General features: G+C 39.1%; 3 protein-coding genes across 3 annotated transcripts in view; 2 read left to right on the forward strand and 1 right to left on the reverse strand.

The window, feature by feature from the left end:
• Nucleotides 1-660: 660 nt before the first annotated feature.
• Nucleotides 661-3,999, reverse strand: LOC121432112 (tripartite motif-containing 13-like). Its single transcript, XM_041629973.1, has 2 exons — nt 2,849-3,999; nt 661-1,268 (listed from the first exon to the last, which is right to left on the reverse strand). The coding sequence occupies exons 1-2, from the start codon at nt 3,861-3,863 to the stop codon at nt 661-663; spliced, it is 1,623 nt and encodes a 540-aa protein (XP_041485907.1). The 5' UTR covers nt 3,864-3,999.
• A 9,383-nt stretch (nt 4,000-13,382) lies between these two features.
• On the forward strand, nt 13,383-15,767 carry LOC121432124 (beta-3 adrenergic receptor-like). Its single transcript, XM_041629982.1, has 3 exons — nt 13,383-13,808; nt 14,458-15,000; nt 15,231-15,767. Exons 1-3 carry the CDS (start codon nt 13,383-13,385, stop codon nt 15,564-15,566), a joined length of 1,305 nt encoding a protein of 434 aa, XP_041485916.1. The 3' UTR covers nt 15,567-15,767.
• Nucleotides 15,768-15,892: 125 nt separating this feature from the next.
• The window catches only part of LOC121432134 (proton channel OTOP2-like), a 13,865-nt gene continuing 12,782 nt past the window's right edge, over nt 15,893-16,975 (forward strand). Inside the window, exon 1 of the mRNA XM_041629992.1 lies at nt 15,893-15,933. Within this exon, the coding sequence (XP_041485926.1) occupies nt 15,893-15,933 (41 nt within the window). The remainder of the gene's footprint in view (nt 15,934-16,975) is intronic.

Genomic DNA, 16,975 nt, shown 5'->3' on the forward strand with positions numbered 1-16,975 from the left:
AAGATCATATCATCTATTGACTCTTGTTTGAATTATGGTCTTTTCCCCGATGGTATATTCATAACAAATAGGATCTCACGTTCTTGAAAATTTCAAAATATGTTGGTCACATTACCAAGCTAGCATTTAGCTTTAACTCAGATTAGCATCATTACACAATCCTTTTATTTTTCATTGGAGGGGGTACGAGGTAGAATGTATGGTACATAATTATGTCATTCCCAAAACTTAAATAATAAGCTTTCGAAAAGGACTAACTTGATTGTTAACTCCAAGGATAAACGGTTTACAGGTGCAAATGAATGCATAGACTCAAAGAATCATGTTACCATTAGGACAACTAAATGAATAACTTTCATAACTTTTGTCTGAATGTCCTGAAACTTGCTAGATGAATAATCTTCCCATCTTGATAACTGATATTCATCAAACGAAATACTGAAGCTCTATCTGTCGACTTCCATGACTTCGTGAACGAACCAAGCTATTTCTGTTGGAGGAACACAGGCAGCGTAGCATGTAAGAGATACAGCTACTCCCCAGGGCTCAAACTCCGAAGTAGCTGTAACTGGATCCTTGGGTATGTAGCAATCTGCCCTGCGCAATCCATACTCGCTATACACCTCGAGGAAAGCCCTGTTGGAACCTTGGATATTCTGGTTAGCTATTATCCACAGCTTGCCTTGCCTCTTGGTCACAAGACACTCTATCCGCTTCCTTGATAGGTATCCGTCGAATGAGACGGCCTGTAGGACTGAACACTCGGACCTCCCCTTCCCCCAACACCAATATCACATTTCCTTCCTTGGACAAACCCATGCTAGAGACATCGCCCAAGTCGTCGGAAGCAAGGGGAATGACGGCCGTAGGCTCACCACCCTTGGTGGAAAATTTTAAGAACTTTGCGGCACGAGGATAGAGCACATATACATGATTGTCCTCGTCCGTTGCTATGTATTCTGCAAATTCATCGCAATCGCTTATCTGGAACTTGACTTCTTGTCTTTGACCTTGTTGGTTGTAAATATTGACCGCGTTCCTCTCCGACAGCGTGACGATACGGCCATCCGACAGAGCAGCTACATACCTGGCCGCAATTGGTCTAACGTTGTCGATTTTGCCATCAGGACTGAGAATCTCGACCCGTCTGTCTTTATAAAGCACCAGGATCCTTTCGTTCGGGTAAGGTGTCATCATTTCCGGTTCACCTGATAATTGCCCACGTGCGGTCAGGAGAAGTCTTTCCGTCGGCCGGTTAAGTTTTTTCACTGTGAGGATCGAGAAAGAAGGTACTTATCAAAACAATCTTTACCTAGGTTACATGCTTGAAATATCAGAAAGCTCAATCTATTGCGAATCTATGATATGTGAACTTCTATTAGTGATCTATTGCAACGGGAGAATGTGAAAGACAGTGCTACATAGAAGCAATTTTTAACGCACTCCCTCTAAATGCTAATTCATTTTTATTTTTATCTAAGAACTTTATCTAAAAAGATGAAAAGCCTTTAAACTCATTTCCCCACATTTAGATTATAATTTATTAATTCTATATCATGTAGAATGATGTATGCTGTACAAATATCCAGAACGCCGTGGTTGACAAAACCACAAAGGCCAAGCCTGCAGTATACAAGAACATAAACAAAATACATGCAGGCATATATGAAACAAAAAAACTAGATAAATAAATAAACAAATGAAAAAACAAACAAGCAATCATTCATCACACCAGTCTCCGTTCTATCAAACTTTGATTAGACTTCACCTCTTTAGAGTGGACCGAAGAAGTATTTAATTTTGTTGAGAGTTCTATAAAGGGCATTTGGAAAGTGCTGAAAAAACTTTAAGGGATATTACACCAAGAAGTTTCTATGACTGGAGTTCTAACAGGCAACAACTTTATTCAAACAGCTGTTAATTTCTAAAGAAGCACGAAAGAAAGAACGGCAGTTAAGACATTTTTTATGTCTGCCTTCGAAGCCGCCAGTTTCAATGAAGAAATCCGAAGTGGAATTTTACGAATATCCATATGGATCAATTTTCCATCTTGTATTAATAAACAAACAGAAATTTGTACGCATGACAAGACATCAATAGCCAAGCACTATTACGCTGAGATATTTGCCCAGATTGTATCAATTTACCTTTAATTAGTGGAAAAAGTTTAGAATAATGTCATTTTAACAAATTTCAGAGTGTGAAACAAATTTGAGATGTTGGATTCATGGTTCAACATTCAAAATTTTCGTAAACTTTCATGATTGAGGAATGATATATTTTTTTATAATATGGAAAGTGAATCATAGGAAAATTTCGTTAGCCCTGTTTACAATGAGGTGCTGTTTGTTATCGATGTAACCCAGGAATGTGCAGTTACCCTATGTAGAGAGAAATGTCAGAATTGTTGCGAATACATTGTACTCTAACAAAAGTCAATCTATTTAAGTATCCAATGTGATTGATTCATGTGAAGTGAATTAGTTTGTATGAATATAACGAATGCTTTATTATCTCTTAAATGTAAAAAGAAAAGAAAAAAACAATGTAACAACTCAAATATGTCAACACCATATTTCTTAATTAAACATGGAATACCATTTATCCAGGATCATTCAATCTCAGTCCAGCCTCGAATTCACAACTGAAAATAATGAATTTTGCAACATTTCGGGGTTTTTTTTACACTGATTCATATCAGGACTGCATATGTCATCAATACATTAGCATAAAGATTATTATTTATTAATCATTTGAAAAAAAACCTCACGATACCATTTGATGGAAGATTAAGATATTCCCAAAACTTGAGGAGGTTATTGTTTCATTGCGGTTTCAGTGACGTTACCTGGATTTAGAATGGATTCTCCTTGTGCATGTTTGTCGTGTTGATCCTTCTTCTGATACCTAACGGTACCCAACTTAGGCACATCAATGATTGAATTAGCGCACCTTCGGAAGCACATCGACTCAATCAATGAAATCTGTTTCTTCGCCGCAGTACTAGAAGGAAGTCCGTAGTCCAACCGGGTACATAGGCTCTTCATCCAGTCCTGGTAATTGAGCAGTATTTCCCGGTGGTCGTTGCTGTCTACCAAAGCTTCGCCAAATTTGACGTCATCAAGAACCTGTGACATGGTTTCCGCTAGTGGTACCAATACACTATCTAAAACATTGACGAATTCCTCTCTTCTGGTAGCCACCTCTGCCATTAGGGTCTCCTTCTTAGCTTCTAGTTTATTGGTTATGGTGTCAAGGTTATTCGAATAAGACGTTGTAATAGCCTCCTTTATTTCGTCCAACCTCTTATTTCCTTCTGCTCTCTTCTCCCCGTATTCCTTACTGAAATTCCTATGGGATTGCAGCCAAGACGTTGCATTGGATATCAGCTTATTGATTTCATGCGCCTTGGATTTAGATGCCTCTTCCACGTTCTTGATCAAGAAGGTGTGTCCATGATGTTTACACAGAGCACATTCACTGCAGATTATTTTGTTGCATTTCTCACAGTAGAACTTCCTGTCGATGCCATGGTCCGCACAAACGTCTTCCTTCTGCTCAACGACTGGTTCTGCATGGAGGTCATGATGCAAAAGTTCTTCAACTATTCCGTTCACTATGAAATTCGACTTCAATGTGTCGGCTTTACGCCCGGCTTGGAAACGTGTAACCTTGCGGCATATGGGACACCTGATGCATACGCTCGGGCCGTTCCAAACTTGATTCGTCTGATCGAGAAGGCGATTGATGCAGCCTTCACAAAATGTATGCAAACAATCCAGGTATTTGGCACTTTCATACGGACAACTGCAGATCCCACATTCGACATGATCCGACAGAGCTTCAATAAACTTCTCTGCCATGATTGTCAAAACAAAAAGGAAGCAATAGATCTCGCGTCTGAAAATGTTGATCTTACAAACGCTACAAGCCAATGTTCGTAGCCCGTCAAGACCAGTCGGATGAGGCTTCACATCCGAATGTGGGTTGTCAATGTGTTAGCATATAATGGGTATTTTTACGATGCCGAAGTTATGGTTGGGTGCACCGTGTTCGTATGATTGAATGGAATTTGAAACTTTCTCGCAGCCTCGGAAAAACTTTATAACTCCTTTTGTTTTTATTGTCCACGTGCAAATAGGAGACAAGGAACCGGCGACGATTTAACTTTAAACCCTAACCATGCAAACCAGGCCCGTTTTTTTATCTCTGGCCGGGGGGAGGGGGGGGGGGTGAGTATGCCCCTCCCCTTGACTTGAGATCTTGGCCGCTGCTAAAATTGGCATAATAGTAGTGTGCGAGCGATGTAATCTACAAGGCTGTAATATGGCTATTTTGTTTCCGAAATAATTATATTTCTATTAATATGAATTCAGTAATTTACGCATAAATCATATTCTTTAAAAGATGTTCTTAAAATGTTATTTTGTGTTGTAAATATTCTTTGTAGCATTCCTACCATTTGTGTAAACTAAAAATAGGTTTGAAAAACAATTTCTTATGTATTTTATCGTTTTATGTTTTTCTGTATTGTGCATTTCCATGCTTTTTTATACGCCTGTCCTAGACGGGACGTATTATGGTATCACGCTCGGTGTCCGTCCGTCCGTCTGTCCGTTACATTTTCCTTGTAAATGCGATAACTTCAGTTTGACTTAATCTAGAATCATATAATTTTGTGTGTAAAATACTAGCATAATTTCCAGGAAACCTATTGATTTTGAGGTCAAAAGGTCAAAGGTCACGGTCACAGTGATAGATTTTCATCTTACCCTACTGCAGTCTTTGTAAACGCGATAACTTCAGTTGAAGTTAACCAAGGCTCATATAATTTGGTGTGTATGAGCATGGATTCCAGGAAGCCTATTGATTTCGAGGTAAAAAGGTCAAAGGTTCAGATCACAGTGACATTTTTTCATCTTACCCTTCTGAAGTCCTTGCTATCGCGATAACTTTAGTTACCGCGTTAACTCATCATCTTTCTAAATATCTTGTATACAGTATACTCATGACTACCTTTCTTCCTCATAACTGACTTCCATCACCTTCTCGGTATTATGATGCTTTCTCCAAAAGCACAAAATACACACACAAGCACGTGTGCACCTACAACTCACATCCACCCACCCACAATATTTGTTAAACACGAGCACACGTTGGTATCAGTAATGCTTAGAACATTTTCATTTACATGATTGGTGGTGATTTTTTTACCTGATTGCTAAGAAAGCATGAATGCTTGTAAGCAAGCAACCAGAGGACCGACGGCTTAAGGTCCCCTCCGAAGGACCTGGTACTGAGGATTAATGCCTTACCAAAGGGCACTAGCGCACCAATTGGGAATCGAACCCGGGTCACCGGAATACGAATCCCCGCTCTTGATAAAAGATAAAAGAGCAATCTACATTGTAGATAAAAATGCCTTGGTCAAGGGCCGTGCCGGGAATCGAACTCCGGACTTCTGTCGTGGTATACACACACACACATATACAATCCCACATACACACTCTCACACACACACAAACACACACACACACCCATATATGAATATACATATGTGTGAAATTATACATGTAAAACAGCTTTTATTTGAATACTTTGTGAAAGAAATGGATGAAGAGAACAATGGTAGGAGTAGCTTAAATCAAAGTTCCCCAGAGCTATCTGCTCTTTGGAAAAATTGGTGATGCCGAAAAAAAATGTCTCTGCCGGGAATCCAATCCGGGCCCCCAGCCTTAAACGCCGGTGCCTTAACCACTAGACCACAGAGACGGGTTAGTGGCTAGGGCGACCCCGATCCGATTGACCGTCAGATAGACAGATTTTCAACACTATGCCAACTATAATTTCCTTTATCGGGTGTATGTGGGGGTGGGTTTTGAACAATGACAAGCCGCCGCACACCTGTCACACACCTATATATAAATATATGTATAGGTGTGTGACAGAAATAAAGAGAATGCGGATGTAGCAATTTGCTCACACTCCTTTTAATGTCAAGTTTTCACCTTTCAACAGGTTTTCATGGGGCTTTTGGGACACAAAATAATAGGCAAATAATAACGAAAATAATGAAGGCAATCAACAAACAAACAATCTAAATGAGCATTCAACAGAAACATAAAAAAAAACACAGCTTTCTAACATAAAGCCAAACGAAATAAAGTAAAAGAAAACGGTCTTTTCAGCTAAAGTCAAAAGATGTGTAACGTGAGGTGAAAATAATATTTAAAAGTTGCCTAGAATATGCAGGAAGAGGGGGATAATTTGGTGTGTGGATGTAGTGGTGTCCAGTGCGGTGTACATGGTGTAGTGAATGAATACTGTGAGTGGTTTATAGGGTTTAAGAGGAGGTGGTGAAGCAAAATATAGATAGAAAATCATAATGCTGCACCCAGTTCATTGCCGACTTACGAATACAAATAGCGAGGCAGATGCAAGACTGGCGTATTCTGAAGATACCATAACTTTAATTCCAAGCTTGTGTCTTCATGGTTCAAACAAATAAATTGTTATTAAATCTCTTAAAGACTAATATATATACCAAGTTTTATACTCAATTGATTTACATGTATAATAATTATTCTTATTTCATCGCATCTAATTTACTGTAATCATACATGGGGAAATACTTATAAATGTCACGTTAAACAGTAAGAAGTATAACCAAATAAAATTATTATCCGCCAAGTGGCCCCCTATCTTTGTCTATGACAAAAGATTTTTTTTTATGACCTAGTTGTTGCTTTTTATGTTTTCCATCAATTTGAAATTGTTACCAGATTTTTCTTGCAATAATTAAGTTTACTTAAAACAGTGTGATTCACTCATATGAAAATTGTCAAAAGTCATATTTCCATGTACACAAGGTCAAATTAAAGTCACGATTAAACTCATTAGTTCATATTGGTATTAAGAATTGGAATAATAATGATAATAATTAATAATAGCTGCATTTATAAAGCAAGAGGATACAAAGCGCTGCTATAATTACCCCGACTTTAGCTCGAGCTACCATCACCGGCGCTCAGAGCATGCAAGGAATTATTCCTGCCGGGTACCCATTTACCTCACCTGGGTCGAGTGCAGCACAGTGTGGATAATTTCTTGCTAAAGGAAAACACGCCATGGCTACGATTCGAACACACGACCCTCTGTTTCGAAGGCGAGAGTCAGAACCACTAGACCACGATGCACTCATAAGCATAAGGCAGATAGTACCTTGTCGGGCGTTTATAATTCTTCACATTGAACCCTTAAATTTGATACACTTTTCACCGTGTGAATGTTTGCCGATCGATGTATTCTGAGTATGAAAGAGATGGTGCGAGAATGGATAGGTTGTGGATGTATATGTGCACTGCAAAAACTACTGCGAGGTTAATTTAACACCAGTCCAGAATCTATATATGACCACACCAGAGTGTTAAACAGCGCCGGTTTGAAATCAAATCGATACTGTCTTAACACTAGTTGGTGTTGTATAGATGACTATCTGGAATTAGTCCAAGACCAAACCGGTGCTGTTTTAATACTTCTCTGGTGTGGTCATAATTATGGAATATAAATGATTTAGTGCCATACCCGGCAATCGTTTCAGCTTTTCTTTCACTCCTTTTCATATTTTCTAAAGAGTCTAAATTTCCGTTTGTCTATCGCTAAATTAATGAATCTTGATTTGTTGAAAATCTTAAAATATGGTTTAATAGGTTAACAGGGACGGTTTTGAGCCGAAAATGAGATTCTTTCAAACTGATGGGAAGCGTCGTTGATTTGATTGATCTGCGAGGCACATGACTGCTCGCCTCGCCTTGGAATGCAGACGTTTAGAAAACAAGTCTCGGTGACTTCCCTCTGACAGAGGAAGTCGGCTTGGAGTCCATCAGTCTGTTTGTTGCACCAATATCCGAAGAAACCACATTTTTCGTGTCGGATGACATGTTTCCGTTGACTTCCGTGATTGTCGGTGTATGTCCGGTCACGCAAAAGTCCAAACGCATACCAAGATTCACTAATGTCCCTCTGATAGTCGCCACGTTCTTCTGTACTCACTTCAGCCAATATAGTCTAAAAATAAAAAAAAACATTAAAGCCCAGACATAATATCTACATCTTGAAATGGAAATTAAAATTGAGGTGATCGGAGAATATTATACATCGAATTTATGCACATCAATGAATTATTCATCAAGTTGAATATGTTCCATAATCTCATTAGACGACGAATGAATAAATAAATAAATGAATAAGATTATAAGATTATGGAATGTATTCAACTTGATTATTCATCAAGTTGAATATATTCCATAATCTTTTTAGACAGATGAATGAATGAATAAATAAATGAATAAGATTATGGAATGTATTCAACTTGATAATAATTCATTGATGTGGATTAATTTGTGACTATAAGCCAAATATGAATGTTGTATCCCCTTGTAATTTTCAGACTACTTCTGACGTAAGACGTCTTGATAAAGAAGAAAAGAAAGCTGAGAATGGTTTCCTGCGTCATCTTTTGAGTTGACACTCATCTCATGTTACATATATACGTTCACCTCAAGAGCGTTAATTGGTACACGTAAAACTTGACATCAATATGTATATATATATGTGTGTGTGTGTGTGTGAAGGGGTATGTGTATGTGTGTAAAGTTATACATGTACAACAGCTTTTGGCAACTCTTTTATTTAAATATTGTAAAGAAATGGATGAAGAGAACAATGTTAGGCGTAGCTTAAATCAAGGTTCCCCAGAGCTATCTACCCTTTGGAAAAGTTGGTGATGCCGAAAAAATGTCTGCCGGGAATCGAACCCGGGCCCCAGCTTTGAACACCGGTGCCTTAACCACTAGACCACAGAGACGGGTTAGTGACAACGGCGACCCCTATCCGATTGACCGTCAGATAGACAGATTTTCGACACCATACCAATTATAATTTCCTTTGTCGGGTGAAGGTGGATTTTCAACAATGACAAGCCGCCATGCCTCAGCTGGATCAAAGCTATTGCTTTGATGCAGTACACGTATCGGGAAAAGTATACAAATATGTGAGGTCATACATGTACAACAGCTCTGACAACTCTTTTTATTTAAATATTGTAAAGAAATGGATGAAGAGAACAATGGTAGCTGTTGTACATGTATAACCTCACATGCCTGGGTTAATTTACCTATATTATTATTATTATTACTATTACTATCATTATTATCTGTCCTATATAATCAAACGATTCTCAATAATCATCTCCTTTGATTCTTGTTTTTTTTAACCTGCATTTTACAATGAAGAAGAGTTCAGCGTCGCAATTACATGGGTATCGCAATTACATGTATTTGAATGTGTATATTGTTAAAACTACCTTGAGAATGCAGTGTAAACAAATTGTTCAATAAATTGCATGACATGAAAATCGGAAATTCCGCGCATGTTAATACCTCGTCTTTCTAAGATTCTTCTTAGCTATGGAATCATCTGAAATTGATAAGCACTCTGCGCATGCGTTTAGATTACCACACCTTTGATGATGTGGAGTTCTTGAGCATGACTATTTGAAGAGATGGATAGCATGTGAAATATTACTTTACTCGAAAGTGCTACAACCACTTGTTGGGGCTTTGCCATAGACGAACATCAAACGAATCACAAGAATTTCATTTCTGTTAGTTTTGCTATTTTCGAAAAAGAGAAGAAAAACATCTGGAATCGGTGGTGAGTACAAAATGTCTCATTATAATTTATTTTATCTCACTGATAAAACGAAGTGTAGACAAAGTAACCGATTATGACATCGATGGCGTACGTGTGTTTGGGACCGTGACTAAAACTACCAATTCAAGAGAAAAGTGGTTTTATTTTCCTCATCATACCAAGTCATAACTTGCCTATTTTGCTCTATGATTTATATTTTTTCCTAGTATGGTAAATTCAAATCAGATTACTTAATGGATCGAGGATATAAAACATTTCATATTATTGCATTTCATTTTTATTAAATGGAAATATAGGATTCAAATCTAAATACTTCATTTTACTACGTTAAAAAAACTAGATGAAATTTGTATCATTTGATTTCGCGATAGTTAAATATTATTCTGCTGGAGATTTATTTTTATTAATTTTGTTCTAATTATATTAGAACTAGACTTTTATTTCTAATTGTTAGTTATGTAGAGAAATATGCGCATTTTGTTATACCTTTATGGTCTTAAGATATGAAGAAATGAAAATGATTTTATTGATGAGAAAATCTTTTTTCATGTTCTGTAATTGCATCATGCGAGAAAGTGAGAAGTATTTTACTCAAGTACTGTACTGGAATACAAATGTACACAATTAAGATTTTGCATTATACTTGATAGGGAAAAGATACACCTAAATGTAATTGATGCAAACGGGTTTGTATCCTTCGCTTCTACGACTATTTGATTTTCATATCTTTCGTTTATTTGGCATAGTACAACAACATCGTTCGATATCTCTCACAAATTGCGAGACTGTTCATTTACTAATAACATACCGTAAATACTGTGAATATGAGAGTCCCTGTGGAACATATCTGCACATGCCTTGACAATCCTAATGCTTAATAAAGAAATTTCTTTAGGATTTTAAAGGCGTATATTCAGAGAGCAAATATGAATGGTGACAGATATTTGACTATGTTTTTGTGTGGAAAGAGAGCGAAAGCGCTAATGTTCTCTGTATTCTATTTCAGTGTTCGAAAAACCCTTTGGAAAGAACTTTTTATAATTTTTGACGTATTTGTAATATAATTTATAATGCTCATCTAGTAAATACTTTTTAATAGCGTTAGCAAAAAAAAACAATTAAACTTCAATGGCTCTCAACACAAAGGCAATGTTCGAAAAGCATATACAGTTTTTACGAGTACAGTATATAGAGGCATCTGATATGTTAAAGAGAACAGGAAAACCACAAAACGTCCTAATATGTTCAAGTAAGCCGTAGATTTCTTTTTTTCTTTAAGTAGACTAACACAATGACAGCTCCCTTTGGCTTCAATTGCTCCTTTTGCGTTTCTCATGGTCAATTAATTTTACAACTGATGCATTCATTTTTAAGACTGCGCTGTAGTCTTCTGTTCATCAAGTGCACGTAATTTACGCTAATCCGTCATGGTGACATTTATTAAAATACTGTACTTTTGTGCATATACCCCAGTCTTTCCTCTGAAATTCGTACATTTCATAGTGCACTCTATATCTCACCCCAAACACGAGATTACCATCACACAGAAAACAACACGCATATACACAAACCATCAACTTAAAATCCACGTATTCACACACACACACGTACACACGCACACCCTTACACCCTCCCACACACCTCCAATCCAGACGATCCAAATTGAAACACACATGAACATCCAGGGCGGTGATTCTGGGGGGCGGGGGCACAGTGCACCCCCGCCCCTCACACCCCCCCCCCCACACACACACACACATTTTTTGAAGCACTGAAAAGGTTCCCTTTTTTACGCAAGAAAAATTCCCCCCCCCCACGAACGTTTAATTATGTACCCCTTTCTCCTGAGGAGGACCTGTTTTAGGTGTTACCAAGTGCCCTTTTCGGTATTAAGTTCCATGTTTTAAAGGAAAAATGCACCCTCTCGACGTGTTCTGTGCCTCTTTCACCCGAGGACCCGATTTATGTGTTAGAAAGTGCCATTTTTGTCATCTTTGCCAATATTTACCGAAAAATCCCCCCTCACGAACGTGCTCTGTGCCCTTTTCACCTGAGGAGGACCCGCTTTATGTAGTCTGCTGGGCAAACCCTTCACTCGAAATAAGGGTTTGAATGTGCAGCCTACTCATGCCTTGTGTACTGAAGGCTCTCTCGCTCTGTATTGGAACAGCAAGTTTTCTATGTGCTAGTCTTTGCGTGGAGGCACACTTGTTGATGAAAGTTCCAATGAGGGTCTGTGCCTGCAGACTACGCTTTATGCGTGAGCAATACCCCCCTTGACTTCTAGTAAGTGCCCTATCTCGAAATAGTGCCCCTTTTACCCAAGAAAAGTGCCCCACATGAACGTGTTTTGTGCCCCTTTCACATGAGAAGGCCCATTTTAGGTGTAAACAATTGCCTCTTTGAAACAAGAAAACAAAATTCTCATTGATGTTACTACAAAATTTGTAAGGATAATTCTACCGTGCCTTAAACTTCATGAGTCATGTGAATGGGGTTATAAAAAGCAGAGGTGTACAGATGGCGCGGAGGGGGGGGTCTCGCATAAATTCGCAATTCCGGCGTTTCGTTATTACGAAGTTTCGTTATACCGAAAACGAAATAAAATTCTTAATTCCGAGGGTTTGTTAATAGTCCGAAAACGAAATGAGGTTCGTAATTCCGCGGGTTTGTTAGTCCGAAAACGAAATGAAGTTCGTAATTCCGAAGGTTCGTTAGTCCTTAAACGAAATGAGGTTCTTTTGTCCCAAAACGATATAAAGTTCGTTAATCCGAAAATGAGGTTATAGTTTGAAGGACTTATTCTATTCATGTATTCCATGAAGTTCTCAAAATATTCCTTTTCAGGTCTGATCGTCAAAACATATCAGCTCGTGTGGCGTGCTCGCATTTTCATTAGGATGTACATGTACCTAGTAGGTCCGTGGTATGTATTAGCCTACTTCTATATCCCTCTGTATGACCATGTAGGTCCATGGTATGACAGTGTATCAAAAAATATCAGCACGCACTTCGCGCTTGAAGTAATTAGTTAGTTCCATTCGCGTCTTTTTATAATCACAAACATTGCTCATAATGTTCAATTTTTAGGATAAAAATAAAGCTAAGAAGTCACTGTTCGGACTATATCTTCAAAGGAAAAAGAATAGCTTTAAGCAGCCGATCGGGGAAAATGTGAATGACACCCCCCCCCGCCCTATTGGTGAACGCTAGATCCACATGCATACATATATAGATTTAATGTGAAATAGGCGTGTGCCGCCCCATCCCCCTCATTCCAAAAAGCTGACCATGGTTGCTGCGGATGGCTTTTTTGAAGGTTACATAGACACTTCCATTGACGGGTGGATACCATGCGTGACCATGGGGTTTCGAAAAGCACCCTAAACAAGTATTTTCCATTTTCTAAAAATGCACCCCTTAACCACAGAGCTTTTACATGCCTTAACACGTATTGGCGTGTGAAACCCTACCCTTAGCATTGGAAACCAAACGGTACCCTTGACATGCTTGCTAGTATGGTGTGGGACAGCTTAGTCCCCCAAACCAACTGAAAGAGAGGCTAAGAATGGCCGCGTGGTTGTTATGTCTTTGAGATGTCCTAGATCCACAATGTTTTATTCATTTTTCTCCAGACTGCAACGATTTCAAACCTTTTCTTTTCAGTCATGGATGGTGACTTAAATACATCTTCATCCCCAGTCAGTGGTGAACTGGAGGGTGACGAACTGGAGGGTTACTACGTTAATCTCGGAGCTCGAAGATGGCTCGCAGCATGGCTCGGGTCCATTGCCGTCGTCGGGTTCTTCGGTAATGTCCTCGTGGTTACCTGCGTCATCCTATATCCGAAGCTGCGTACGATCACTAACGTGTACCTCACTAGCCTGGCTGTCAGCGATATTCTGGTGAGTTTGACCATTCCGTGGATCATAGTCGGAATGGTATCTACCAGGGGTTGGCCGTTTCCAGATGAAACCTGTATCATTGTGGCTATACTTCGGTTCACCAGCAGTGGCAGCAGTGTGTGGCACTTGGTTGCTATTGGTTTTAACCGCATGTTTCTCATCACCACTTCGACGTCAACGTATAAAAAGGTAGACCCCTTTATCAAAATGATATCATGTCTTTGTGAAATAAAAGAGCTTTCTTGTCCAATTTGCATTCCTATGTTATAGTTGCTTAAAGTTACGATAAAAATGAATTAATGAAATCGTGAAGTTAAAAGAAGTGATGTAGGCCTACATCAAATTGGACAAAAATCCAACTAAATCGATGATGATTTATATGTAATAGCCCCCTACCAAGTTCATTTATATGTCCCTTTCTGTTCTTTCAAACAACAGAATCCACGCCCTGTGCCAGATACTTATGTAAATCATTTCTGTAACCAATTACTAAAATACATGCAGTGTATGAACGCAAACGATTATTGTGTTTCTTATCAAGGATGAAGATGAGGTGTGTAACTTTCTTCGAAACATGTTCTTTCAATAAAATATTCCATTCTTCAGATTATGATATAGTGTTACTGAGAGGACCATAAAGATAATGAAAATTAAGTTGCCTAGCAATCATCTGGAATCAACTTGGTTGTATTTTAACTAATGGTTAGAAAGTAAATGAAACTGAAAGAAAACGTTTTTTCCCGTTTTTTTCCAATAAAAAAATCGAAAAATAATTAATGATGACTAAGTTGTATTTCAAATCCCAGTTTAGAAGTATGTATATCTTTCCCTTTTGCAGATATACAGCCGTGTTAACACTGCAATCATTCTTTTTGTCACATGGCTAATTCCTTTCTCCGTCATTATTGTGCCTTATGCCATCGGTGCCACGCAACTGGGCTATGATGACGGTCCCAAGCTTTGCAGTGATCTTGAAGATCGGCCGGACGGAACTGAAAACCTTACCCATACCTACCTTGCCGGGACTTTTCTGACTTGTATACCACTTTTCATTGTAATATGCGTGTATCTGCGAATTTTCGTACACATCAAACAGCATGTGAGGAAGCAGAAAGCATGGTCCTCTGGTCAACAACAGGAGAACACTAGAACTACTGGAACGACCGCAACCGCGCAAGACACAGTATCACCCGAGCAGCAATCAAAGCAGAATACCGCGGGACTTGGCACAAGTACGACCGTGCAAGACCCGGAATCGAGCGGTAAGCAGCAGAACATCGCGGTGGCGTCTGTTAGCGCGACCGTGGCGAGCACCGTGACAGAATCGACCGGCACTGGGGCACAAGTCCAAAACAACAATCCAACAGAGCGAACTGTTCAGGTATTGTTCCACTTGTATGTTTTTAACAAGAATTGATAAACAAAGCTGCAAAGTGTTGTGTTTCCGGGTGTGTATCACCCACCATTTTTTTCTAACGAACAGACCCTCATGAGATTGCAAAATAAAGACTTTTATCAATTGAACATGCATATCTTGTTACTGATAAATAAGTTTATTTGGCTTCTATATTTGTATTTTAACTTTCAAACTTGATATTTCTTCTTCGGCAGAATCCCACCGCTGCCAACAGAAGACTTCCAGTCAAGAAAGGCAAGGATCTTGAGACTCGCATCACGAAGAACACTTTCTATGTGACTCTCGGGTTCTTTCTATGTATCCTTCCATACGGTGTTTATATTCTCGGCGGAGGATGGTTCAGAATCAAGGGTACACCTTTGGCACAGGCTTTCCTCCTGTTCAACATCTGCATGAACCCAGTGATTTACGGTACGAAGCATCCACACTTCAGGGTTGCCATAAGGAATATCTTCTCGAGACGATTGTCAGGTGCACTTGTCACGAGTAACTCCGTCGATCCTGCTAATCATACCCAAGGGAGTACTTGATCAATTATTAACTATTTGATTTGCACTTGTCATAAACCACAAACTTCGTTATTTGGGTCATTTTGCACTTTCAATGGAAATGCATTTGATATACACTATAGTTTGGTCGGAAACTGGGTCCCGTGCAACATGAGAGAACTAAGACCAACAACGGAAAGGAGTGGGGGTGGGTTGACAGACTCCCGTTAGGGTAGATTCTGATGTGACAGAACGTCATCTCATATAACATGCATAGCGATGTCCCCTCAAAGTGTTTCCTCTAAAAATAAAAGTTGCGTTGTTACATTGGGGCTCTAAAGCACGATATCTTTCAAATGAGTCATTATATGGATAGAGGTGGGGGTAAATTCGATAGACTCCCTAGAGTGTAGGCTTTGATGTGTCAGGACGTTTCCTTGGTGGTTTTCACGCCCGGGGGCACTTACATTGGCGAGTGGATACCATGCGCGACCAAAAAAACACGTAAAAAGGATGTCTTTTTCACGATAGGGCACGTTACGTACGTAACGTGATAAGGGTGTCAAAAACACAAAAATAATGAAAAAAGGGTATCTATTTCGCTAGGAATATGCGGGGATGATAAAACAAAATTAAAATGTTTTATAAAGGATGTCCTTTTTTGCCCCAAAACTTCGTGTTTAGAGTCCGATTTGAGCGAGGTGTAGAAGGTGGGGTCGTACTAAACCAAATAAGGTAAAGCCGACGACCGAAGGACCCGTAACAATAAAACATTCCTGTACTTGTTTAGGGGTTCATTTCAGGGAATATTTGTCAAGAGTATCGTTTTGTTTCCAATACTTGTTAAGGGTAGGGTTTCACACGCCAATACTTGTTAAGGGGTGCATTTTCAGAAAATGGAAATTACGTGTTTAGGGTGCTTTTCGAGACCCCATGGTCGCGCATGGTATCCACTCGTGAATGGAAGTGCCCCCCCCCCCCCCGGGTTTTCACGATATAGTAGACTGCCATTATTTTGGTTAACTTTGTCGCCCCATAAGCACGATATTTCAATAAAGTAAAAATACAGATCATGGGAAGGGTGACTTTCGACAGCCTACTGCGAGGTAAGCTTTGAATTGGCGAAATTTAATATCATGTAAACATGCGGAGCAATGTCTTCTATAACTTCTCCTAGTGGTTTCCTAAAAATGTAGAAAGAACACCTTGCGCTCCTACACCAATCTCAAAAATGTACCCTAGATGCATTGCGGTATGCAATATCGAGTAATAGATTCTGACGTGTATGCCTTATACATAAGCAGGTTAATACATTAATACTGTCATGAAGCATTCTCTTTCGGGTCGAACGCTTACATTAGCTCATAATGAAAAAAAAAATAGATAACAATGTATATCCAAAGTTTTGATCAAAGTATGGAAATTTTTGCACAAATTCCCCCCCCCCCCCC

This window comes from Lytechinus variegatus, chromosome 1, assembly GCF_018143015.1.
Source record: "Lytechinus variegatus isolate NC3 chromosome 1, Lvar_3.0, whole genome shotgun sequence".
Lineage (NCBI taxonomy): Eukaryota > Metazoa > Echinodermata > Echinoidea > Temnopleuroida > Toxopneustidae > Lytechinus > Lytechinus variegatus.